This window comes from Eurytemora carolleeae, unplaced genomic scaffold (genome assembly GCF_000591075.1).
Source record: "Eurytemora carolleeae unplaced genomic scaffold, Eaff_2.0 scaffold913, whole genome shotgun sequence".
Classification (NCBI taxonomy): domain Eukaryota; kingdom Metazoa; phylum Arthropoda; class Copepoda; order Calanoida; family Temoridae; genus Eurytemora; species Eurytemora carolleeae.
Genome location: NW_019396844.1, coordinates 41,281 through 68,377, shown reverse-complemented (window position 1 = coordinate 68,377; position 27,097 = coordinate 41,281). Strand labels below are relative to the sequence as shown.

Genomic DNA, 27,097 nt, shown 5'->3' with positions numbered 1-27,097 from the left:
TTCGGCTTGACTAAAGAAGTTAGGTCCAATGAAAATAAAACCGACCTTGGTTGGTTTTAGTGGAGAATAAGGCTTAATATTTAGTATTATTCTCATAAAAACCCGGAATGCGCGAATTCCCACCTTATAAATCCGCCAAACATGGGCAGTTGTAGTACATTTAAATTTCCGAGCCGGGTCAACCTTTCCAATAGGACTAGCCGTTGCAGATGACGCGGTCAGACTTTAGGATGAATCTACTTTTACAAAAGGGTCAGAGGTGCGTGCAAATAGAATATCAAACCGGTTCTTTGAACTCAACTCTGTGGAAAATAAGATGCAGCTTGAATCCGATAGCTCAAAGTCGTAAATAATACCCCACGGCAGCTTAGACCGGAGCTGTATTTTCCCAAATCTTTTTAAATCGCAGGCTGATTTTCTAATTTCAATACTTTAGACTGTGTGAGTTCTGTAAGATCAAATAATCTAAGTTTGAAATATCAAAGGTTTAATACATCATATTCTAAAGATATTGCGATTAGAAAATTCGAGTTTATGGCAAAGGCTTAATTCCTTTTTAAAGATCACGCACATAATTAACATTTTTAATGGGTTTTGAATAAAAATCAAAAAAATAATAATTTTGGCACACCTAATAAGCTTGTGCAGGCTCTATACATAGATTGATTAAATATGTTGTTTTAGCAGGAAAAATTACTAGAGCAGAGTTACAATCTCTATAATTTATGAACGGCAGATGCCGAGAAAGGTTCTGCTGTAAGGCTCATGAAAATATACCGTGAAACCCTTTATAACGAATAAATCGAAAGAATTCATCAAATGTCGTATTCTCACTTTCTGATAATGGAATTTTGCAGATGTTTATTTATTTTCACAAATACTGAAATTTACATAATATAGTATAAAACCCATTGAAAAATTGTCAGGACGACATTTGATAAATTCTTCCGATGTATTCGTTATTAAGGGTTCACTGTAATTCAAAGATAAAATCCAATTCAGGGTTGTGAACAAAACGAAAAACTGGGTTTGATCTTAACAAGAACCGACATGAATATATTAATATTAAAAATTGTCTTATATGTACAATGAAATTCCATTTTTAATGAGAAAAAACCGGTCCCATGCCTTCGATAATGCGTGAAGCTCTGTTTAATTAAAACATAATTGTTAACATTCTTCAACAAATTATTATCTTTAGAAACACAGAAAAGTTTTGTTAACCCCCCCCCCCCCTCCCCATTAGAAATTAAATCAGTTGTGACTCATGAATTTTTCTATTTTTTAAATACATTTTATGAAACTATAGTGCACTTTTTCATGCTTATACTCACTTCATCGTGAATTTCATAATGAACGTGCTTTAAAGTTTGTAGGTCGGATCCACACATTTTGATGCACAGTTTTGTAGGTCGGATGAACACTTTTTGTAGGTTGGATGAACACTTTTTCTAAGTCGGATTCACACAACTTTTATAGGTCGGATGAACACATTTTTAGGCCAGATGCACACTTTTTGTAGGTCAGATGTTCGTTTTGGTTAAGTCTGGGTCGAGCGCTGAGGCCACATTATCAAATTGATAAAAGTGATAGCGGATATGTGAGGGTAGTTTAGTTTAAGACAATATCTGGTGCTGCGGCTGCTTAATACTGTGCATCAGACCTACAAAATGTGTGCATCTTTCCATACGTATGTGTCATCCAACCTACAAAATGTGTGTATCCGACCTACGAAAGTTGTGCATCCGACCTACAAAAGTTGTGCATCCAACTTACTAATGGTGTGCATCCATCCAACAAAGGTTGTTCATCTGACCTACAAATGCAGTGCATCCGACAAAAGGTCTTCATCCAACCTACATTTAACTTCTAGATCAGTCAAGGTTTTACAAATTAAATGTAATTTATCTAATTTTATGTTATACATGTTGAACTCTCTAAGTAACAGACTTGTAAAATATATTCATATTTTTATATTTAAATCTACTTTGGATAAACATCAACCCATCACATACAAAAACTCAGTCAAGGGAAAAATATTGAATTTTCACAAAATATGTCAAAATGAGTTCTGAATAAACCTTAATATTGATAACAACAAACAAACAAAACGAAGTTTATTCTACAGTGAGAACCAGAAAACTGAAGTATAAATGTCAGCTTTGTTCTCTATTTTACTTGTTAAGTAGGATTTTGTAGGATTTTGTAGGATTTTATGCAAGGTTATCCCCAAAGTATAAGAATGTAAAGACGACTTAAACTCTTCAATTATGAAAATTTCAAGTTTTAATAAAGTTTTCTGCCTTAAATATAGTCTTAAAATGGATTATGAATTCTGTTAGGTCAAAAAATCAAAGTTTGAAATATTAAAGGTTTACATGGACAGGTTGCAAATATATCTGGATTAGAAAAGCTGTGTTTGTGACAAAAACTGAATTCCTTCACCTGTCAGCAATTGATTGTGTTCTTCTGTATGTGTAACACATTTTTGACTGTTGTGAAGACTCTCTAATAGACAAATTGTTTAATTAGATTTGGACAGGATTTTATTATTTAATGAGACTTGGACTGGATTTTATTATTTATTTATCACACTATTGGAGTTTACAAGGAAACTATAAACACTAATAAATATCAAATCAAACCAAAGACAGGATTAATGCTAAAATGGGGAAATACAAATTGCACTCTCCCGTTCAAAGGCAAAAATACAAATTGCATTCTTCCGTCTTAAACATCAATATTCGTTTATTTTGTCAGTTCTATTAAAAACTGACATGTTAAACAAACTCATTTTAAAGTTTTTATGGAAAGGAACTGATTTCTTGCCTAACTTATACTATTTTTCTCTTTAGAAATAATTGATCTGTTCAAACTTTCGCGCGTTTGCTGATCTGTAAAGAATTCATGCATATTTGAAACATTGAAAACGAGAATACAGTGATGACCGTAAAACATGTGCTTATGATACACCTAATATTGCCAATTAAACTATATTTTTCTCATCCCTACTTCTTTGAAATCTACATGCTTATTTCAGAGAGACAATTGCAGGGTTGGCAAATTTGAGTTTGAGGCAAGTGTACACTACTCAGTCTTCAATTACTAATCTAAAAATATGATTATGTATAAAGAAAATCATATTTGTAAGCAAAATTATTCCATGCATCTGCAGAAATAAGATTGGATCAATAAACGTATTTTTAGGAATCTGGTATTCAGTAAACACAAACATTTAAAACGCGGAATGGACTTGACAACAAAAAAATCATGTTTTCATTAATTGTGCGATTTCAAAAAAGCAGAATGTATTATGATTACTCATTTTTATGACAAATAAGAACCAATATATTTTTGCCAACATTTTTGTGCGTTTTTTATTACTTTGTATGTTAAATATTGAACAGATAGCAAAAAATGAACAGTAAATTAATTAATATAATGATTATCAAAATCAATTTTGTAGGATTAAAAAGAGGTAAAATAGTTATTTAAGAAACAGCAGAAAAAAAACATAATTGGTGACTAAAGAATGGGTTAACAGATTTAACTAATTAATAAAAAATATATAATTATTTTAACTAAATGAAAGATAATTAAATCACAATGATAAAACTGAATGATAGACATAGCTAAAATGATTTCATCAAGGCATACCAAGTCATTATAAGTTTTAAAAAGTATAATCTACCATTTTGATACTCAGAGAAAAAAATATTTTTCTACAATAAGTTCATTATTATATAATACTGGAACAGTTAAAATTACACTTGAAAGATGGTTTTTATCAGATTTAAATAATAAAAAAATCGGATTTTAAGTGAACAAATATTACTTTCCGATCCTTTAAGTTTAGTTTATTCTTAAACCCTTTCTCACTGTTCAGCATCATTAACATTCATGCAGCTCTGGTTTGCTAAACATCTAATTCTACTCCGTGTACTCAGGAACTTCGACATCATGCACCCACAGACTGTGAATGATTCCTCCTCTCTTGTGCCCTAGCAGCAAAAATATAATTTAGTTAAAAATTTCGTCTACAGATGGCAGAGTCAAAATAATTTATTACCCGCCAATTACAGTAATTAATCAGGCCTAATTAACACAATTAAGAAATATTTCTAAAGTTGTCTGATTAATGTGTGAGTTGTGTAATAAATGGGCAAACATAACACAAAGCATTAAATCAATGGTTTCATTCACGGTACACTGGAAAGTATGGAGGATAAAGATGGGGGAAATGAAAAGGGAAATGAAGGGGGAAATAATCAAGAAAGGAAAATATAAGGTTAATATCTGACAACTTTCATACAAATTGTTTATTTTTTATTGAACTTATGGCTTTTCACATTTTTACTGAATCATATATTATGTAATCATGTAATCTATTTTAAGGAAGGTTGAAGTTTTGGAAAATTGGAATATCTGATAGTAATAGAAGTAGCTATTTAGCGAGAACTCCATTTGACAAACCGATTTAAAACAATACAAATATATAACAATTCGTAGGACTTTGCATTTTCCCGAAATACCAACTTGTGAAAGAATATACTGATACCAGGTTTGGTAATAGGAAAGCTTGGACATATAACCGAATTTCATTTGCCCATTTCAATTCCAGCAACCTAAATTTATCGCCCTTAAATTCCAGCTACTTAAATTCACTGCTCCTAAAATTCCAGCTACCTAATTGTATTGCCCTTAAATTCCAGCTACCTAAATTTATTGCCCTTAAATTCCAGCTACTTAAATTCACTGCCCTTAAATTCCAGCTACCTAAATTAATTGCCCTTAAATTCCAGCTACCTAAATTTATTGCCCTTAAATTCCAGTTACTCAAATTCATTTCCCTTAAATTCCAGCTACCTAAATTCATTTCCCTTAAATTCCAGCTACCTAAATTTATCGTCCTTAAATTCCAGAAACCTAAATTTATTGTCCTTAAATTCCAGAAACCTAAATTTATTGTCCTTAAATTCCAGCAACCTAAATTTATTGCCCTTAAATTCCAACAAACTAAATTTATTGCCCTTTAATTCCAGCTACTCAAATTCATTTCCCTTAAATTCCAGCTACCTAAATTCATTTCCCTTAAATTCTAGCTACCTAAATGTATCGCCCTTAAATTCCAGAAACCTAAATTTATTGCCCTTAAATTCCAGCAACCTAAATTTATTGCCCTTAAAAAGCAGACAATTTCGTTTTGTCTATATTGTCCATTTCTACCTGAACTAATAGCTCTGACACAAGCTGGCTCATTGCCTATCGTGAAATGAGTTTCAGTTCCATCATCAGTAAACTCCCCAGCCATCTCAACCTGGAATATATCATCAGTAAACTCCCCAGCCATCTCAACCTGGAATATATCATCAGTAAACTCCCCAGCCATCTCAACCTGGAATATATCATCAGTATACTCACCAGCCATCTCAACCTGGAATATATCATCAGTAAATTCCCCAGCCATCTCAACCTGGAATATATCATCAGTATACTCACCAGCCATCTCAACCTGGAATATATCATCAGTAAATTCCCCAGCCATCTCAACCTGGAATATATCATCAGTATACTCCCCAGCAATCTCAACCTGGAGAGTTTAAGAAGATATTCTTCAGTTACGTTAAAAACACAAACGAAAATCGATTTTAACCTTGTACCCTGTAGTCTACAAGATGGGTCTGATTTAATATAAAAAGCTCATAATAAAATAACATAAGGTGAGTAACACCAAACCTAATTACATAGCAACAAAGTAAAACAATAGGATCTTAATATGTCAGGATTCCTAAGATTATACTGATTAATTCCTTGTAAAAACCAGCAAACGCCATTAGAAAAACAAAAAGCTGAATATTGAAGATATAAGATAGTATACAAAAAATTTTGTTTGAAAAAGTCACAAAAAACTGTTTCCTGTCGAATTTTAAGGTACAGTGAGTTCATGACAAGAAACCATAGGGTCACTCACAATTTTTTCATCCAGAATTTTAGATTTGTAGTTTTTCAAAATAATTTTGAATACTTTCTAATGTGAGATAAACAATAAATATTAAAAAAGAATACCTTAGTCCCATTAACCCAGATGTCCAGTGTGTCTTTTTCCAAAACAATTCTAAAAATAAATAGTTTCATTAAAAGAAACAAAAAATTGAGTTTTTGATGCCACAAACTCAGATTTTCTAATCCCTATATAGCTTTGCAACCCAATGTCGTAGACCTTAGATATTTCAAACTATGAATTCGGTTAGATCAAATAATCTGAATATGAAATATCAAAGGTTTACACCACCAGGTTGCTAATTTATAGGGCTAAGCAAATTTTAACTTGTGGTAAGGCAAAGACTCAATTCCTTTGTTGCAATGAAAGGGTAAACAAAGTGCATAGTAACATAGTACTGCTACAATAATATAGGGAATACATAACTTTGACATAAATCCTTTATCATTACTACATATATCACCATCAATTAAGCTTTCGGTGTGTACTGCAGTATTTTGCAGTACGAAGAAATAGTTGGTTTTAGTGGAGAGTGATATGGCCAGGGTTCATTCCGGTTTTACTATTCAAACTATGAAAAAGAAGTGGTGGGGAGCACAACGAATTCCTAGAATTTATATTATATCCCGAATGTGATCAGGTTATTAGATAGAAATCTGAAAGCTTAAACTGAAAAGTCAAATAGTGAAAACTTTACAGAATTTTAATATAATTTAATATTTCTGTGTACACTGGACAGTAGAGAGGGGGAACAAAGAGACCAAAGCCATATTTATTTAAACAAAACTCCATTGTTTAAACCTAGATATCTTTTTAGAATGTTTGTAAAATAATAAAGAGTTTTTTATTTATTTGACCCATAATAATCTTTTGTTTGTAGCATTAGTCACAAAAAATTTTTGGGCTATTTTAGGTTTTTTTTTTAAACAGACTGGACTTTTAACTGCCTTGTACGCTACTCTATACGCATTAAAAAAGTATAATAAAAATTCTTAAAATTTCTATTCATTAAAAGTTACAAAGTTTCACGATGATAGTGTCTAAAATGAGAGTGCTAAGACAAAAAAACTAGAGGGGAAGGGCGTCCAACGCCCCCCCCCCCCCAGCCTGATTAGGATTAAGAGTAAGGGGGTGATCTAAATTCCCCCCCCAGCCTGATTAGGGTTAAATAAAAGTCCAAGGCGTTGCGATGCGGTACTTCAAAGTTAAACCAGTCTTGAAAATTGATGCAACTGGATCTATGTGAGAGAAAATTTCGAACAAGGAATTGATAATATATTTCGACAAATCCATGAGAGAGATGAGGCACCAGATTTTCTTGAAATGAAGTTCCATCTTAACCCTTCTCTTCTCTGACTCTTCAATACCATACTTTCCTGAACCCATGGTCCATAATCCCAACCTTTCTCCAGAACCGTCCTTTCACCCAACCAATGCTTTTCTTTTAAGCCGAACTTTCAGAAAGAATTCAATAATTTTTCAACTTATCTCTTCTCCAGCCCCGTCCTTTTTCCCGAACTCGTCCTGTTTACTGAAATCGTCATTTTTCCTGGACTCATTTTTTTCCTGGACTCGTCGTTTTTCCTGAACTCGTCATTTTCCATAACTCGTCCTTTTCCTGAATACACCTTTTTTCCTGAACTCGTCCTTTTTCTTGAACTCCTCATTTTTCCTAAACTCGTCCTTTTTCCCTTAACTCGTCCCTTCCTCCTTCCGAAACAATCCCTTCTCCAAACCCTTTCCCTTTTTCGAAGCCATCCATTCGCAATGACACCCTCTTCCTTTTCCAAAAGCCTTCCATCTTCGAACCCATCCCTTCTCCGAAACTATTCATTCTCAAAAACTTCTTCGAAATTATTACTTTCTCTGAAAATGTTTCTACACTATTATTTCTACAAAACAATTTCTTCTCTCAAAAACCTCCACTCTGAATAGCAATACTTTTTTCGAAACCATCTCCTTTTAGAAACCATCCTTTCTCCAAATTTATTTAAATTTTCAATCCCCAATTTTCTCCAAAAAGTCCCTGAATCCTTCTCCAAATTCGTCCTGTCTCCGACCGTCCCTTTTTCCAAAACGCCCATTTCCTGGTATTATAGTAACACCTGCTCTGCACCACCGCTGATTTGAACCTACTCCTTCTCCAACACTGTCTCTTCATTGACTCCAAACCTGACTTTGCATAAACTTCAAACTAATCCGTTTCCTTGAACCCCTAATTTCACTGAATATGCCTTTCTAATCTTCTCCTTTACCCGAGCCCGTCCTTGAGTGAATGAAAGTAGTTTATCAGAACTGCAGTGGAGTGCACTCTGTGTTTATAAAATCTGAAATTGCATCTGTTGAATTATCATTCTTATTCTGTTTAAAATAATGAATTATGTTCATAATTTTTAAATGTTTTAGCACTTTTTTATTACGCCGTATATATTTACCATTTTGTTAATCTTGTATACATAAAACTGTACATACCTGTACATGTTCTTGTTAATCTTGTATACATAAATCTGTACATACCTGTACATGTTCTTGTTAATCTTGTATATATAAAACTGTACATACATGTACATATTCTTGTTAATCTTGTATACATAAAACTGTACATACCTGTACATGTTCTTGTTAATCTTGTATACATAAATCAGTACATACCTGTACATGTTCCCGTCTACTGGTAGTATCCATGTTTTCATAATCTTTGTCTGGTTTTCTAAAAACTTCTTGTAGGGTTTACCAGCCACCTTAATAAATATATAGGTTTTTTACCAAGCAATATTGTTATCAGGAATCTACTGACAGGACCTCGAACTTATGAAGGGTGTAAATCTTACTTTGAACATTTAATGTAACACATTTTTCTCAGGATGCAATGATATAGTGATTAGAAAATTAGAGTTTGAGGCAATGTATCTGTACATAAAGAGGGTTTTGAAGTTTGTTATAACCACCATAACTTCATATGATAACCCAAGGATGAGAATGAGTATTTATTTCAATAATTCCAAATTTTTGATCAGATTAAGGTTTCAAGAATATCATAGAAAACTAGCGCATTGCCATCTTCGCAAGAAGCTGGTCACTTGAAATTACGCGTACAGTCCCTTAAGGCAGATGGATACCCTTTAAACCGTAAACAGAACCTTTATTATATGGAAAACATGCTTTATTCATTATTTTTCCAGTGACGACACATTTCATGCATAAATATATATCAATTTGGTCGCCCTTAAATTATTACTTTTAGTAGTCCATATTGCAGTATAATCCTAGTTTAGAGGAGAATAGCTGAAGTGCCCGGCGTTTCTCGAATTTTGAACATAAATAATTCCAAAAAATAATGTCGAAATTTTTTATTCTATGTTACTCAACGGTACCGATGGGTTCCTTTAAAAAATTCAGGTAATTCGGTCCAGCCGTTTACATATATAGCAAGCAAGAAACAAATTGTTTCTTCCTGATTACACATTTCTTGTTCTCCTCTATGTAAACATTGATCTTAATATTTTTATAGATATATAGATTTATATACAAATATTTATATATACAACCAAAGGGATTCAGTCTTTGTAACAAATTCGAACTTTTTAATCCCATAAATCTTTGCTTTATACATATATTTATATATCTTTTCTTCTTGAAGTACAAAATTACAAACATATACACAGTTTAGTCAAACGAATATTTTTTTAGTTAGGACTCATTTAAAAAAGTGTAACTATAAGAATTGAGTCTTTGCCACAAACCTTAAATTTGTTGATTCCATATATCTTTGCAACTTTATGGTGTAAATTTTTAACATTGCAAACTTTGATTATTTGATCAAACAAACCCCATGGTTTGAAACCGCTAAAATCTACATCATTGGGTTGCACAAATTTGAGATTTAGAAAATCAGAGTTTGTGGAAAAGACTCAGTTCCTTTGAAATATATTTGTTCTACAATAATTCTGTAACTCTGTGATCAATCTCTGATTGTCTAATCCTATTAACTTTGCAGCTTGATGGTGTAGACCTTAACATTTCAAACTATTAATCCTGCTAAATAAATAGTTACAAATATCTAAGGTTTACAGTTTACGCCAATATGTTACGAAACTGTAGGGATAAAATAAAGCTTGAGGTGAGTAACTAGTTCCTTTGGTTTCATTTTAAAAAATCGAGTTAAACCCTCCAACAGGTTCTATACCTCTAAACTATATTGGTAGTTAAACCCTCCAACAGGTTCTATACCTCTAAACTATATTGGTAGTTAAACCCTCCAACAGGTTCTATCTTGATAGAGCAGGGTGAATTACTCTTACCCAGAGTAAAGGTTTCAGTTCCTACAAGCTTAAACATCCAGTCTCTCCGCATAACTTCCTTTCTAGATACAGATAATCATATATACAGGATACCAGGATACCAGGATACCAGGATACCAGGATACCAGGATACCAGGATACCAGGATACCAGAATACCAGCATACCAGGATACCAGGATACCAGGATACCAGGATACCTGGATACCAGGATACCTGGATACCAGGATACCAGGATACCAGGATACCTGGATACCAGGATACCTGGATATCAAGATACCAGGATATTAGGATACCAGGGTATTGGACCTACCTATCTATCCAAAGAATCCGTTTCCCTGATGTGGTTCCATGTTCAAACTAAATATTAAAATGTATCCCACCGCGGCATCAAAATTAGCTCTCTAACTTAATTTATCTAATTCCCAAACTTCAAACAGTGGAGAACATGAATACTCCTTTTGTATTTAATAAACAGATAGAAAGGAAATCAAAGGGACATGATTTTACATTAAACTAAGTTCCCATTTAGCAGATATTTTTATTTTTTTTCCATATTCTAATCTGTCTTAATGGACTAATGCTATCTTATTAAATTCCAAGGATGATATTGATAAATTCCTTTAACTGAATTGAACGACACATATATTAAAACACCAGAGCTGGGAACTTTTGAATGGTGGATATCGGGATTAAGACTTGATCCACTCTTGTGCTTAATCTCGAGATAAAATAATGCTTGTTCTCCTCTTGTTATTAATCTCCAGATTAATTAACCGATCTGGATTAAGGATATCCCATTCTAAAGTTTTCAGCTCATGTTGCAAAGATAAAAGGATCAGAAATTTAGAGCATGATGCAATTGAATAACGATCTTTCCGATAATTCATAAAAATAATAAATAAACATGATTTAAATGAAAATATTTTCATGAATAGAGGGGGAGTTTGATTTCACGGCTGGTGCTGGATTTTCGAAGAATCCAGGAAAATATGAAAATGTCGTCTTCGTTATTAAAAATCCTCGAAACAGGAATGAATGTTTTCAAAAGTAACTTTCGGATCATAAAAAAATATGAAATATCAACTATATACGAATGCGTCGAAATATTATCGATGATTATAAGTTGTAATATCTGAATGATTTGTTTGGAATTAAATTGATTTTTTAACGATCCGAGTTGAATATTGCAGCTTTCTGAATTTGCATGGACACTATATTCTTCGTTATAAGTCGTCTTTAACAATTTTCTCCTTAAAGACGCAACAGATAATAGTAGCGATCACCATCGACAATTTTTCGACGTAAGCCTATACCCCTTTTATTTTTCGCGAATCTTCCCTTTAAGTAATAATGAGTAAAACCTGAATAAGATGAATACCATCTGGAAGCTGAACCTCCCAAACTGCCACCAAATCTGAACCAGGCTCAACCATTTCTAAATATAAACAAATTTTTTTAATTTCTGATATTATTATACAGGGTTACCCACAAAGGATGAGACTTCAGAGACAGTCGTACAGAATTTATACTTTCTGTTTCCTTAGATTCCTGATTTCTTGCCACTTCAAACTTTTTTTCTTTTTTAAAAACTATCAAATAAGATTAGAAGACGATATTTAAGGCAGACGACTTAATTTAATCGTGGACTCGTCATATTTTAAGAGCTTCACGTCGTCTTTACAGTCTTATCCTTTGTGGGTAACCCTGTATGATACAGAGTGTCCCAATAAAAATGGAATTTGAGTGACGAATTTAAAATTGTCTTTGTAAATAACTTCTTATTTTGTATATAGTGATACGTAGAATGTTATTTCTCCTTTGCTGTGTACGGTGTAAATTATTCAGGAGGAGAATGTCGAAGGAATTGAGCTTTGCCATAAACTCAAATTTTTTAATCCTTATATGTTTGCAACCTCGTGTCCTCGTGGTGTAAACCTTTGATATTTGAAACTAATTGATTTAACAGAATTCACAGTTCGAAAGATCTAAGATCCACAACATTGGGTTGCAAAGATATATGGATTAGAAAATCAGAGTTTGTGGCAAAGACTCAAATCTTTTTTATTTAACCCTTTTCCTACTGGAAATAAAATGCCATTAATATATTAATACTCTATAGGAAAATATATATATTTTATAATGTATTATTATATTATGTCATGTGTACAAAATAAATTGATAATAAAATAACATAAATTAGATATATTATTTAGATATGCGATATCTTCTGTTATGCAAGAATTTGTTTTATATATCCTTACCAAGGGTAAAAATGTTCTAGATAAAATAATCATTAATATATTTACATTCATTTGTCTTTTGACAATTACTTTTCTTTCAACCAGCATAAACCAAGCCTATCCCTGCTGACTTTGTTGACAAGTCCGTGCAATCTTCCTAATTAGATATTGATAATAAAATCTAATGACTACACCATCAGGTTTCAAAGATATAGGGGTTTGGAAATATGAGTTTATGGCAAATACTCAATTCCTTTATACGGCAATACTGATGTATCGACTTTGTGACCTTGTAGATCCTCTAGATTTAATTTTATACACAAGTATGAGAAAATTAAATTTAATTGAAAACATATTAGATATTCAAAATATTTGTTTTCTCCATAGCTCTTTAATAAAAAAGTTATTATTGAAAACATGTAATTTACTAAATTTGGACGTCGGTGGAAATGTGTATATTGATTTGTAATCAGTTTGAATTGTATAAAGTCGGTTTCTTGTTCATCTCTTTCGTCGGTACTAAAACTTTATTTTCTGAACATTTTTATAAAAAGCTATTTAGCCATTTCCGGCTTTTCTTAACCCAAAGGCTGGGGGGTCTGAATCTATTTGTAGCCTAGAAAAGGCCTTAGAGGTTGAAATGCATGTTCATAGCCCAATTTTTCAAGGCCAGCACTAAGAAAATAAAGTTATACCTATAACTTTAATAGTTTGGGTGCTAGGAAAGGTTAAAAAAAAATGCCTAAAAAAGGGTAACAAAAATGAAAAAAATATTTTTTTTTGTTTCAAACACATATCAAAGTGTGTCACATGTTTCTACATCCATTTTTCAAGGGCTTTTCAAAAATATAGTATTTAGATCTGTAGTTTTAATCACAAAAAATTAAGTTATATGGGCTATTTTAGATTTTTTCCACTGACCGGACTTATTTCCGCCCTGTTCCCTACTCTATGAATTAAAACAATATTTTCTTAACAAAAAATCCTTTAAATTACTATATATTAAAATTCACAAAAGTTCACGTNTGTCATTCTTTTCAGAAGTTTTAATGTATAAAAAACGTCTTAGGACTCCCCGACGGTTTTAACCTCTCATCCCTAATTAGATCGTAAGAATCTTTCCACTGTAAAATTATAAAACTTTGTAACAAACTCGTGCATTATTATCAATTTTATTTTTTTTAGGAAATAAAGAGTTTTCTGCATTATCGGTTTTGATTTGAGGGTTATTCCGTTGTCTATCTGTTCATCGTCAGAATCTTGTTCCTATCCGACAGCAAACATATTTTAGCAGTATACAAGATAATAGAAATAATATTATGACAATTTCAAACTGGGTTTTAAAACAAGTGTCATATTAAAGTAATAATATTAAAAATTTTCAGAACTGGTATTTATTTGGTATATGAAAAATAATTTTTTAACAAAAAAAAACAGAATAAACGCATAGTATATTTTTAGGTACTTGTAGTTGTATCATGCTTTAAAAAGACGACTTATCATTTTGATTTTCAAGAATAATTAAACAACCAGAGCTGGGAACTTTAGAATGGGATATCCTTAATCCCGATCAGTTTATTATTCTGGAGATTAAAAAACAGCGAGGAGAACAAACATTATTTAATCTCGAGATTAAGAAAAAGAGTGGATCAAGCATTAATCCCAATATCCACCATTCAAAAGTTCCCAGCTCAGAGTTGGGAACTTTAGAATGGTGGATATCGAGATTAATGCTTAATCTTCTCTCTTTCTTAATCTCGTGACTTAAAGAATCATGTACTTGTATCCCAGAAACTAAGAATGGGATACCTTTAATCCCGACTGTTTAATCCGAATATCCAATGTGGACACTTTTAATGTCTCGCTTAATCCACTCTTTTTTGGATAAAATACAGAAAAATCAAAAACCGGTTTTTTATATTTAGAGAGACTCTCCTGTTTCTGTATATAAATCTTAAATGGCGGGCAAAATTTCAAAGTTCCCGGCTTCTGAAACACTACTCTGATTGGTTGAATTTTGTATACACTTTTCAGGATACAAGTATAAGATTAGGTTAGCCTCGAGATTAAGAAAAAGAGAGGATCAAGCATTGATCTCGATATTCACCATTTTAAAGTTCCCAGCTCTGTATTTTTTTTCAAGTTGATACAAGGAACACAAAAACTTTTTTTTGAATAAAAACAATAAATATTATTTGGCTATCAGGGTGCTTCGCGGTCATCTTGTATTTCCACTTTTTATTGATGCTCCATCAATTCAATTCAAAATATCCATTAATTTTTTTCTACAGCTGCAGATTCACAATTTTTTTTTGAGAATTTACAAAATTTTACGAAAATTAAAATATTTTCCGACACCTTTTTCGAAATTCTGAGCATTCATAAACCTTCTCTGGTATCATGGTAGGTTCCACAAAAAATCAGTTCAGCCTTTTGGACGTTATCGGTTATAAACAAACAGACGGACTTATGCTTATATTTTTCGTACTTTAAGATTAAACTTGTAAATGTAATTTAAAACTGTTTTGTTTTTTTAATTTGTGAAATTTACACGTAAAATAATTTTAACTTTGTATTAACAAGTTCTAATTATAAATTTTTCAAAATGCTCTTAGCGATCTTTAACATTTATTTAAATCTTAACCTTAGTATCAAATCAGAGCTGAGCTGAAAACTTTTGAATGGTGGATATCGGGATTAAGGCTTGATTTACTCTTTTTCTTAATCTCGAGATTAAATAATGCTTGTTCTCCTCTTGTTATTAATCACCAGATTAATTAACCGATCGGGATTAAGAATATCCCATTCTAAAGTTTTCAGCTCAGAGCACTTTAGAATGTTGGATATTGAGATCAATGCTTGATCCTCTCTTTTTCTTAATCTCGAGACTAACCTAATCTTGTGTTTGTATCCCTGAAAAGTGTATAAAATTAAACCAATCAGGGTCGCGTATCAGGAGCCGGAAAATTTGAAATTTTGTGCGCCCTTTTAAGATTAATATACAGAAACGTGAGGGACTTTCTAATTTTTGAAAAACCGGTTTTTGATTTCCAAAAAAGAGTGGTTTAAGCAAGAATAAAAAGTGTCCGCATTGGATATTCGGATTATGTAGTCAGGATTAAAGGTATCACATTCTAAAGTTCCCAACTCAGATTAATTTTCTTAATTCCAAGTTAAAAATGTTGTTTTAAACTGGACAAAAATAAGAACATTAGAGTAAACAACTTTTGTATTAGTTACGCTAAAAATTGAAATTATATATGTTTATATTTTTCAAAATTAAAGAAAACAATTTTTCAGCATTTGCCTGATTTTTTGATAGTTTTTAAGGCCTTCCTTGCACTCTAACTATTAAAATTAGGGGTCTAACTTTTTAATGAGCTGGCCTTGAAAAGTTGGACTAGAGGGACGTGTATAACACTCCCCTCATATCAACCCCTTCCCCCCCCCCCGCCCATCTTTATTAGACAAAAATGAGCCTATCGGGATAATAAAGATTTTAGTCAATCATTTTTATATTTAAATTTGTAATAACAATTACATTAAGCAAACAGAATTGACTGAAAAGGTGATAATAATGTAATTTTCCTCAGTGGTTTTGGCTGTAGAAATTTGCAAAAAAAACGAATTAAAAAATTATAAGTTTTTATGTAGAAAAATATAAATATCTTTCAGTTAAAACAGAACACACCAAATCATACAATTAAGCAGAGTGAATTCCCAAAAATGCATGTTTCCACAAAATTAGTTTTTTCAAAATTATCAGAAGCGGGACAGTCAAGAGAAGAAAAATCAATAATAAAGGAAGGAGAGAATTGATAACAAGAAGAAAAATAAAATAGAATTTTTCTGTATGAATTATACATTATAAAATTAAATTTTTTTTTAACAGAGGGTTACTAGAAATAATGTCGAGACTCGACAGTCAAGTAATTGTGACGACAGTCAAGTTATTGTGACGACAGTCAAGTTGTTGTGACGACAGTCAAGTTCTTGTGACGACAGTCAAGTTGTTGTGACGAAAGTCAAGTTGTTGTGACGACAGTCAAGTTGTTGTGACGACAGTCAAGTTGTTGCGACAACAGTCAAGTTCTTGTGACGACAGTCAAGTTCTTGTGACGACAGTCAATTTCTTGTGACGAAAGCCAAGTTGTTGGGACGACAGTCAAGTTAATGTGACGAAAGTCAAGTTCTTGTGACGATAGTCAAGTTCTTGTGACGACAGTCAAGTTCTTGTGACGACAGTCAAGTTCTTGTGACGACAGTCAAGGTCTTGTGACGACAGTCAAGTTCTTGTGACGACAGTCAATTTCTTGTGACGACAGTCAAGTTGTTGTGACGACAGTCAAGTTGTTGTGACGACAGTCAAGCTGTTTTGACGACAGTCAAGTTGTTGTGACGACAGTCAAGTTGTTGCGACGATAGTCAAGTTCTTGTGACGACAGTCAAGTTCTTGTGACGACAGTCAATTTCTTGTGACGACAGTCAAGTTGTTGTGACGACAGTCAAGTTGTTGTGACGATAGTCAAGTTATTGTGACGACAGTCAAGTTCTTGTGATGACAGTCAAGTTGTTGTGACGACAGTCAAGTTCTTGTGACGACAGTCAAGTTCTTGTGACGACAGTCAAGTTCTTGTGACGACATTCAAGTTCTTGTGACGACAGTCAATTTCTTGTGACGACAGTCAAGTTCTTGTGGCGACAGTCAAGTTATTGTGACGACAGTCAAGTTATTGTGACGACAGTCAAGTTATGGTGACGACAGTCAAGTTGTTGTGACGACAGTCAAGTTATGGTGACGACAGTCAAGTTATTGTGACGACAGTCAAGTTAATGTGACGACATTCAAGTTCTTGTGATGACAGTCAAGCTCTTGTGGCGACAGTCAAGTTAATGTGACGACAGTCAAGTTAATGTGGCGACAGTCAAGTTCTTGTGACGACAGTCAAGTTCTTGTGACGACAGTCAAGTTAATGTGACGACAGTCAAGTTAATGTGACGACAGTCAAGTTAATACAGTCAAGTTAATGTGACGACAGTCAAGTTCTTGTGACGACAGTCAAGTTATTGTGACGACAGTCAAGTTATTGTGACGACAGTCAAGTTATTGTGACGACAGTCAAGTTATGGTGATGACAGTCAAGTTATGGTGATGACAGTCAAGTTATAGTGACGACAGTCAAGTTATTGTGAGAATATTCCTGTAAACAGCAAGAACCACAAAACTTTAGAACAGGAAGTTGACTTTTAAACTCGTCTTTTGACTTTAAATTGTTCAGTAAACATCAGACACAGTAATTGCATACCAACATAATTTGTTTTAATGTCGTCTTCTTATTCCACAGGTTTTTGGTTCTCAAATTTCAAAATTAAAAACTAACCTCTTGATCTATCTTTACAATCTTTAATCAACAGTTCTCCTTTTTTCCGAACTGAAATGTAGTTATTAGTATACATAACTTGTAGCTCTGGTTTCTAACAATGTTTAAAGATCAAATTTTTCTAATATAAGTTTTTAATTGAAAGAGCTAGGAGGTTTTAGATATCATGGCTTAATATATAAAGCTGTGAGGAATTTTTAATAAACTGCAGGAGTGAACATCAGAATCGATTTTGAACCTTGACTGTAGATACTCTATATACCACTATACCGTCCCTACCTGCTTTCAGGCGTAGCAATCAACCATCAAATCATAATGCTTCGTGGCCATTCCACAAAGTATTGTGATTACTTCATAAAGTAAATGCAACACAAAACCATTTGTATCTACGAATTAGCGACAGTTAATCTGTTCTAGTTTTAATTTTACATGTTCTAGCAAGAAAAGCAAACTATATGATCAGATTTTTTAATGATCTACATTTTTTACAATTGCTATCCATTGTGAGCTCGATAACTTTTTAAAAATTAGTCGACAACTCGTAAAAGCTTCTTAAAAAAGTAGAAAATATGATTTAATATCTAGACAAATAAAAAAAAAATATATATTTAACATGATATATTCAAGAAATATGATATGATAAATTCAATTCAAATAAGTTCGCGTTTCCTTTAAAAAAATGGTCATTCGTGGACACCTTAATCTTTATTTAGTATCATGTAATAGAGCAATTATTGTGTTTGAAAACATACCATTTTTTCTCTCACAAAAACAAGACTATTATATAGTTATACATAAGTCATATTTGTGTGGGTGTTTTCCTGCTACAGAAAATTCTTTATGTATTTGCCAGATTTTAAAATAAAATAAAACTGTTCAGAAAGAAAAGTTTTGTAGTTGGAAAGCATTTTTTTACGGATAAATGATCCTTATTTGTTTTATTATGTAGTCATAGCTTAAATCACATAAATGCTTACAAGTTTTTTTTTGAAAATCCACAAAAAATATGCTGTAATCCACAAACTTTTTTGTCATTGTTTTATAATTGTACGAAGTGAAAGTGCTCACAGATATAGGCACAATTTAAAGTTGAATTTTTATTTTGATTTATGTATTTCCGTTATTTCCGATTTGAATATGATATCTTTCAATCCTGTCTAGACAACACAAGATGAAAGAAACATTATATCATTTTTTAATTCTGAAATCTGATGTCGCAACAAAACTTAATAATATCTTTGAGTTGTACTTGATGAGTTTACAGTTTGAAGGATACCTGAAGACACGACGTGAAATTCATTAACAATCCTTTTTTCTGATTCATATTTCTCCCTTTATAATGTTATAGGGTTAAAACCAATCTTTGTTTGTGTATGCTGCATTGTATTCCTGTGAATAAGTATGAGTTACTATTGTTAAACAAACAGCACGAGGTGGGGTGGGGAAACACAAGAGAGGGTGGGGAAACACAAGAGAGGGTTTGTGCAGGATTATCTACTTTAGATAAAACTTTATAGATGACTGTACGGAATTTATTTAATCTTTAATCTTGTTCCCGGCAGTTGTAACTTGCAAGCTAATTCATTTTTTGTGCCAATTCACACGCAAGTTTGCTCATTATTGTAAACTGGCGGTACAGTCCAAGTAAGGCCCATCACCTCGGATATTCAAGTATACAACGGGTTTGCGTCATCAATTATTTTGTCATTCATAACGTCAAATCCAGCTTTCAATCGTATATATATTTTTATCCTTGCTTGTTAACAAAAGTTTAATCTTTTCTCTTCCTAAGAAATTGAGCCTTTGCCTTAAAATCTCTAATCCGTTTCTGGTTGCAACATGATGATGTAAACCTTTTATATTTTAAACTAAGATTATTTTTCCTAACAAAATTCAAAGTTTGAAATATCTAAGGTCTATGTAACATTGGGTTGCTTAAAAGTAGGGATTAGAAAATCAGAGTCTCTGGTAAACCTCAATTCCTTTACGTTTTTTTTTTTGACAAAATTACAAATAAATTTTTCGAAATTTTAAAAAAGAAAGTACAGTACAGTGCAATACAGTACAGTACAGTACAGTACAGTTCAGGCTTACGGATTAATTTTATGTTCCTCTTGCAAAGGTCGGAGACTAGATATACGCAAGAGAGAGAACACCATGGGTACCCCTGAGCCCAAAACTTAAGACAGGGTATTGTTATGAAAACCAGTTTTAAAACCCGGGTTTTACGAATGGGGTTAAGCAGTTTTGTGGATATCGATATTTTTGTTTATGAAATATTTTTTTTATTTATTTTCTTTATATTCTCCATTTTTGTTGAATCTCTTAAATCAAAATCTACAAAATATTAAGACCCCAAAAAGGAAACTCGAGAGTTTCGTTCAGTGATACTCTTTTAAATTTTGGGCTATGGAGAACACTGAGCCTAAAACTTAAGACAGGGTAGCGTTATGAAAACCAGTTTTGGAACCCGGGTTTCACAAATGGGTTTACCCAGTTTTGTAGATATCGATATTTTTGTTTTGAAATATTATTTTATTTAATCCTTAATATCTTACCATTTTTATCAAATCTCTTAAATCAAAATCTACACAAATAATAAGACCCCAAAAAGGAAACTCGGAAGTTTCGTTCAACGATACTCCCGAGTTTTCTTTTTGGGGTCTTAACATTTGCGTAGATTTTGATTTGAGGGATTTGAAAAAATAGAGAATTTTAAGAAACTAAATAAAATAATATTTCAAAACAAAATATTAATATCCACAAAACTGCCTAACCCGTTCGTGAAACCCGGGTTTCAAAACTGGTTTTCATAATGATACCATATCTTAAGTTTTGGGCTCTGGAAGTCTGAACATGTATTTGCGTACAATGTGTATAGTATATTACAAAGAGGAAGTAGACAGGAACTGGTCAACTTCCACGTAAACATAAACAGGGATAAATATGATAAATAAAAATAAACAGGGATAACTCCCGCAGGGATAACTTAGATTAAGCGATCAAGCACTGACTATCAAGTTCAGAAATGCCCACTTCAAGATCAAGATCAAGATCAAGATCAAAATCAAGATCAAGATAAAGATCAAGTGTTTAAGAGTGAAGATTACAAATATCTACATTAAAGTTCCGATCTCTGTAAATACATTGTACATGTTCTATTACTTTTCAAAGATGATCGAGCGGGGAAAAATCGTAGCAGAGAAAAATGTTCAGAAAATAGTTTTTAAAGCTAAATATAAAAATATCGCTATAGAATTATTAAACTTGAAAAACCTCGTTAATATTTAAAACTTCATAAAAAGTCGTCTTCATTGTATTGATATAATCACCGACTACTGAAGAATTTTGGAGGATAAAACAGTAGAATGAAGGAATAATTTTAGAGCAATGAAAGGCTAAATTTCTTTTATTTCGACACAAAAAGAATTTTTAATGTTAAATTGAATAATTCAATGCATGAATGTAAAATTAAATTATCTCTTGAGGTTTGATGAGCCTATGCAAATCTATTCAAAGCTTTAGACCTGGCCATGTTTATTTTTGTATTTTTTTTTCATTTGAACATTTTTTTTCCATTCGTTTAGCCAATTCAATACTTGTTCTTTTACAACAAACCGTCCAGTAGGGCTGGGCACGTTCCAAATTTTTCTAGCCGATTCGTTAACGACTAGTTTCAAACATTAAAAAAACGATTTTCAGGTTGCCGTTAGTTAAAGGTTAGAACGGAACGTTCGTTTCGTTAATGATCTTTTCCGGTTTTATAAGCTGCTCATAGGTAACCATGTCAATTTTTTTAACGATGTTAACGGAAGATATTTCGCCTTTTATGTTTTTTTTTCAATTAATGTCAATTGACATTCCGAAAGTGTGCAAAGCGCCAAAAAAAATCCGATAACGATGGCTTGTAGTATTATCGGTTTAACAAATTGGATTTACGGCCCAAGCAAATTAAAATTTCCATCAAATGAAGACATCAAAATTCATTAAAAAAAATGTTGCAGCTCTAATGCAATTTTAGTGAAATAACGAATGAAAGTTGCGGTTTTAAGAAACCCCCGTTTAGTTTTGGTTTCAACTGCTATTTCTTCTTCAAATGGCCTATCCGTTTTTTAACGATTTAAAGATTAACAGTTTTTGCCGTTCTTTGTCCGAGCTATTCAGTTAATTTTCGAAAACATCCTTTTCGTTAACGAAATTTTGACCAGCTGTAATGTCCAGTCCCATTAAAGTATTTAAGAATAATGAATTTTTTATTTTAACAGTTAGTCAAAATGTGTTTTTTTGAGACTCAAAGTTAGAAATGTTTACGTATGAAGTTTTTTCAGTAAAAAAAAGCTTATTTTGAAATTGTATTACCCTAAAGCAGTTATAGAGGGTTACCCACAAAGGATAAGGCTTCAGAGACGATTATACGGAATTCATACTGTCTGTTTCCTTGTATTCACGATTTCTTACAACTGTAAATTTGTTTCTTTGCCAAATCATTAAATAAGCCTAGATTAGCTATAATAATGCAGCATACATAAGCTAACCTTAGGATCGTCACATTATAAGAGGTTCCGGTCGTCTTTACAGTTCTATCCGTTGTGAGTAAACCTGTATTAAGACTGCTTAAAACAAGCTAGACAAGAAGGTATATTATCAGAAGCTAACTATATTTTTTTATTTAAAGTAAAACCATATTCTTGATCCCTACAGATCAATAGATCAATAGAAATTTGAGTTCATTTGAAGTACACAGCTGGTTCTTAGTCAATGTTTACAGTTTACATGCGTACAAAGTACAGGGGTAAACGAGACAGTACGCAGGATGAATCATCCCTATCTAGATGAGTTAATGATGCTCTACTTCAAATGCCTGATCACCTAATTTCATTTTTAGACTGGCATATCCGATTGACAAGGAAAGATGAGTGGCATATCCGATTCACAACGGAAGATGAGTGGCATATCCGGTTGACAATGGAAGATGAGTGGTATATCCGATTGACAACGGAAGATGAGTGGCATATCTGATTAACAACCGAAGATGAGTGGCATATCTGATTCACAACCGAAGATCAGTGGCGTATCCGATTCATAACGGAAAATGAGTGGCATATCCGATTGACAACGGAAGATGAATGGCATATCTGATTGACAACAGAAGATGAGTGGCATATCCGATTGACAACGGAAGATTAGTGGCATATCTGATTCACAACCGAAGATGAGTGGCATATCCAATTCACAACGGAAGATGAGTAGCATATCTAATTGACAATGGAAGATGAGTGGCATATCCGATTGACAACGTAAGATGAGTGGCGTGTCCGATTCACATCGGAAGATGAGTGGCATATCAGATTCACATCGGAAGATGAGTGGCATATCCGATTAACAACGGAAGATGAGTGGCATATCCAATTGACAACGGAAGATGAGTGGCATATCCGATTGACAACGGAAGATGAGTGGCATATCTGATTGACAACGGAAGATGAGTGGCATATCCGATTGACAACGGAAGATGAGTGGCATGTCCGATTCACATCGGAAGATGAGTGGCATATCAGATTCACAACGGAAGATGAGTGGCATATCTGATTCACAACGGAAGATGAGTGGCATATCCGATTGACAACGGAAGATGAGTGGCACATCTGATTTACAACGGAAAATGAGTAGCATATCCGATTCACAACGGAAGATGAGTGGCATATCCGATTGACAACGGAAGATGAGTGGCATATCCGATTGACAACTGAAGATGAGTGGCATATCCGATTAACAACGGAAGATGAGTGGGGTGTCCGATTCACATCAGAAGATGAGTGGCATATCAGATTCACAACGGAAGATGAGTGGCACATCTGATTCTCATCGGAAGATGAGTGGCATATCAGATTCACAACGCAAGATGAGTGGCATATCTGATTCTCAACGGAAGATGAGTGGCATATCCGATTGACATCGGAAGATGAGTGGCATATCCGATTGACATCGGAAGATGAGTGGCATATCCGATTGACAACGGAAGATGAGTGGCATATCCGATTCACAGCGGAAGATGAGTTGCATATCCAATTCACAACGGAAGCTTTGTCTGAACAAGTTTAAATGAGATATTACTCATTATCTCTTTGAAAAATGATTATTTTCAATCAAATTTTTTTAAGATACGATGTCTAGGCCTAGTCTTTATATCTATATATGGAGGCCTATACCCGGGCTAGGGGTGGAGTATTGGTTGGATGAAGGGTTAGAGACCGGTCTCATCTAACCTCCGGAACCTCAAACAGTTACTCTAGATCCGTCCTCCTTTAATCAGCCTTCGTTCAGGCGATTTAAATATATCTAACATGTATTTCAATAAAAATTTGCCTAAAAATTTGCAATCATTATATCTTTGCAACCTGATGGTGTATACCTTTGATAAAACTCATACTTTAAAAACATCTAAGGTTTACATCTTTGGGTTTCAAAGATATGGGGATTAGAAAATCATTAGTTTGTAGCAACGACTTAATTTCTCTCTAGGAATTAGCTCATTTATCAATTTTCACTTGTCATCATATCTGACCAACGCAAAAAAAACATTCTGTAATTTTCGATTAGAACAATTTAAACAGAAAACCAGATATCAACCTTATCTGCTAGAAACCAAGCCAGATTTCCTTGCACAATATTGGCTTGGTGTTCTATTAGTCAAAAACCGGATCCCGCGATTTAAAAGTTTCTGCTCGTGTCGTAATTCCTTACACCCGGGTTTAAGGCTCATTCTTAGACCCAACGCTTATGTCACGTGATTGACAACCGAGCTTGGTTCGTTTTAGTTGAGAATTAGTATCAATGTTGAGTCTTATTTTAATCAGTTCCCGGAATCCGCCAATCTTAACCAAGAAAATCCGCCAAATACGATATTAAATTAAACCGGTTTAATTAAACAAACTCTGTGGACAATTAAGTTGCAACTTAAAGATCCCTAAGCTTGAGTTTTACATTAGTCTCAATGACAGCTTAGACCTGAGTCTTGTATCTTCAAATCTGTTGAATCGCGGGCCCGGAATTATTAGAACACTTGAGCAATATCTAATACAAAGCAACCCCATAAGATGTTCAGTGCAAAGTTAATGCATTTAAATGCCAGGAAACACGATCCGGATCCAATATTTCAAATTGACTCGTCAAATTATGGGTGTTTGTTTGATGAAAACGGCTGAACCGATCAAGTTAAAACGTTTTGCGGAAACTCACACGACCCAAGTGAAGGCTTACGGCCATTTTTTTGTATTTTTCAGATCCTGTGTCGACCTATCAATTGTAACCGGTCACTAACTTTCCTTTCCATTAAATTTCTCGAAAAATTGGGTTTAATTGGTTCAGCCGTTTTGACGTTTATTGTATGCGGTTAAGCCAAATATATTTAAGTTTTTATATACATATATAATATTGAGAAAATTAGGCTTAAATGAGTTATAGTTCTAGGCCTAAGCGGCTTACATGGGGGGGGGAGGTCGGACGCCCCCCTGGAAAATTGGGAGATTAACCCTATCCCCGCTGGGGTACTTGAAAACCAGGATACGCTGGGGGGGGGTCAAATTGACCCCCCCCCCTCTAAAACCCATGTTTTATGTCCAAATATGACAAATGATACATCATTAGAAAGCTCTTGTGCTCTACATTTAGAATCTGCAAAAAAATTTGCAAATTTGCGAAACTTAAATTTTTTATCGCAAAATCCAGTTTTATAGTAAAAATGTTTGCAAAAAAATTTTTTTCCAAAAAATGACAAATTATACATTTTTGAAAAGCCCTTGACCATGCCATTTCAAATATGCAAAAAATTTTGCAAAATTTTAAATAACCTGATTTTTAATCAAGAAAAACTAAAAATGTGCAAATTTCCTTTGACAGGTTGTTTGCAAAAAATTTGCAATTTTTTTTTCGCAAAACTTGTGCAATCCGTTTCCTTATGTCATAGGCTTTCCAAAAAGCTAAATTTTATCAAAATCTGACAAGTGAAAGTGGGTCAAAACAAAGATTTAGTTTGCTACAGGCAAAAGCAGTCATTCAGGCAGTGTGCCTGAGGACTCAGGCAGTTAGTATTAAAGCCCGGTTTTAGGCCTAAAGGGAGGGCTTTGGGTATGTAAGAAAAGTCAGAAAATTTCAACAGCCTCAGACCAATACTTTTTGAGTTATGTAAAAAAAACTACAGGGGGGGGGGTCAAATTGACCCCCCCCCCAGCGGAAATAGGGTTAAAGGGCACCTTCTTCTAGCCAAATTACAGATTAAAAGTCAAAGTTATATTTTTTTTAATTGCCCGCGGCGCAAATGTATATTTTATTTTCTAAAATAAAATAAAAAATTCTGGTTTTAAGATTGAGTTTAGTTTCCAAATATTTCTATATCTTCTCAATGGATCTTAAATCCATGTTACTTTATAAGCAATCTTCAGTATTGCAAAAGAATTTCCTACGTTAGTTCTGCAGAATCTTAGCTCTGCAGAATTTTGCTTATCTTGCAGAACAATTGAAGTTTATGGACAGTCAACAAAAATTCCGTTGTTTATCTTTTTAAACTGCAATATGAATTTTATGTGAAATTTATTTAATGAAAAATATGCTTAACCCTTTAATTTTAAATCAGATTTCCATGAATAAATTTTGATGTTCTTTTGACCAAAATGATTGTCAGGCTAATTTTGCCAATTTTCAATTAAAAATTTCATATTGATCGAAATATTTCACCATAAATAGTTTCATAAATGAATAGATAATGGTTTAAAGCGACAGGAATGGTTTGAAGAAACTTTACCCCGCAAAGATCTATTTTTGATATATAAGTGATTTATTCTGATAATTACTTTACGTTAGTCTGGAGTAAAAATGCTCAAGTCCTTTTGTAGAAAAAGCTGAAAAGAAATTATTTACTAAATTATAAACATTGCCATGTAATTCATGCTTGAACAGACAAAGCTTTTATGGGTACCGTTGTAAATCGAGCTTTTCCATCTTTGGTTTTAGAGCCTCTTACAGTCCCTTTACCGGGTCCCGATGTTATGCGTTTAAACTTTTAATTTTGGTTTTACCCATTTCTCCCTTAATTTTCTCCTTTATTTTTTTCCCTGATTTTCTCCCTTGATTTTCTCTCTTTATTTCTCCCTTTCTTTTCTCAATTCATTATCTCCC

At 33.2% G+C, this 27,097-nt stretch overlaps 1 protein-coding gene across 1 annotated transcript; it reads right to left on the bottom strand.

The window, feature by feature from the left end:
• Nucleotides 1-2,568: 2,568 nt before the first annotated feature.
• Nucleotides 2,569-18,309, bottom strand: LOC111709331 (fas apoptotic inhibitory molecule 1). Its single transcript, XM_023482972.1, has 9 exons — nucleotides 18,203-18,309; nucleotides 17,924-17,974; nucleotides 11,664-11,737; nucleotides 10,613-10,659; nucleotides 10,232-10,364; nucleotides 8,654-8,742; nucleotides 6,067-6,115; nucleotides 5,227-5,317; nucleotides 2,569-4,001 (listed from the first exon to the last, which is right to left on the bottom strand). Exons 3-9 carry the CDS (start codon nucleotides 11,733-11,735, stop codon nucleotides 3,931-3,933), a joined length of 552 nt encoding a protein of 183 aa, XP_023338740.1. The 5' UTR covers nucleotides 11,736-11,737; nucleotides 17,924-17,974; nucleotides 18,203-18,309; the 3' UTR covers nucleotides 2,569-3,930.
• Between the last annotated feature and the right edge of the window lie 8,788 nt (nucleotides 18,310-27,097).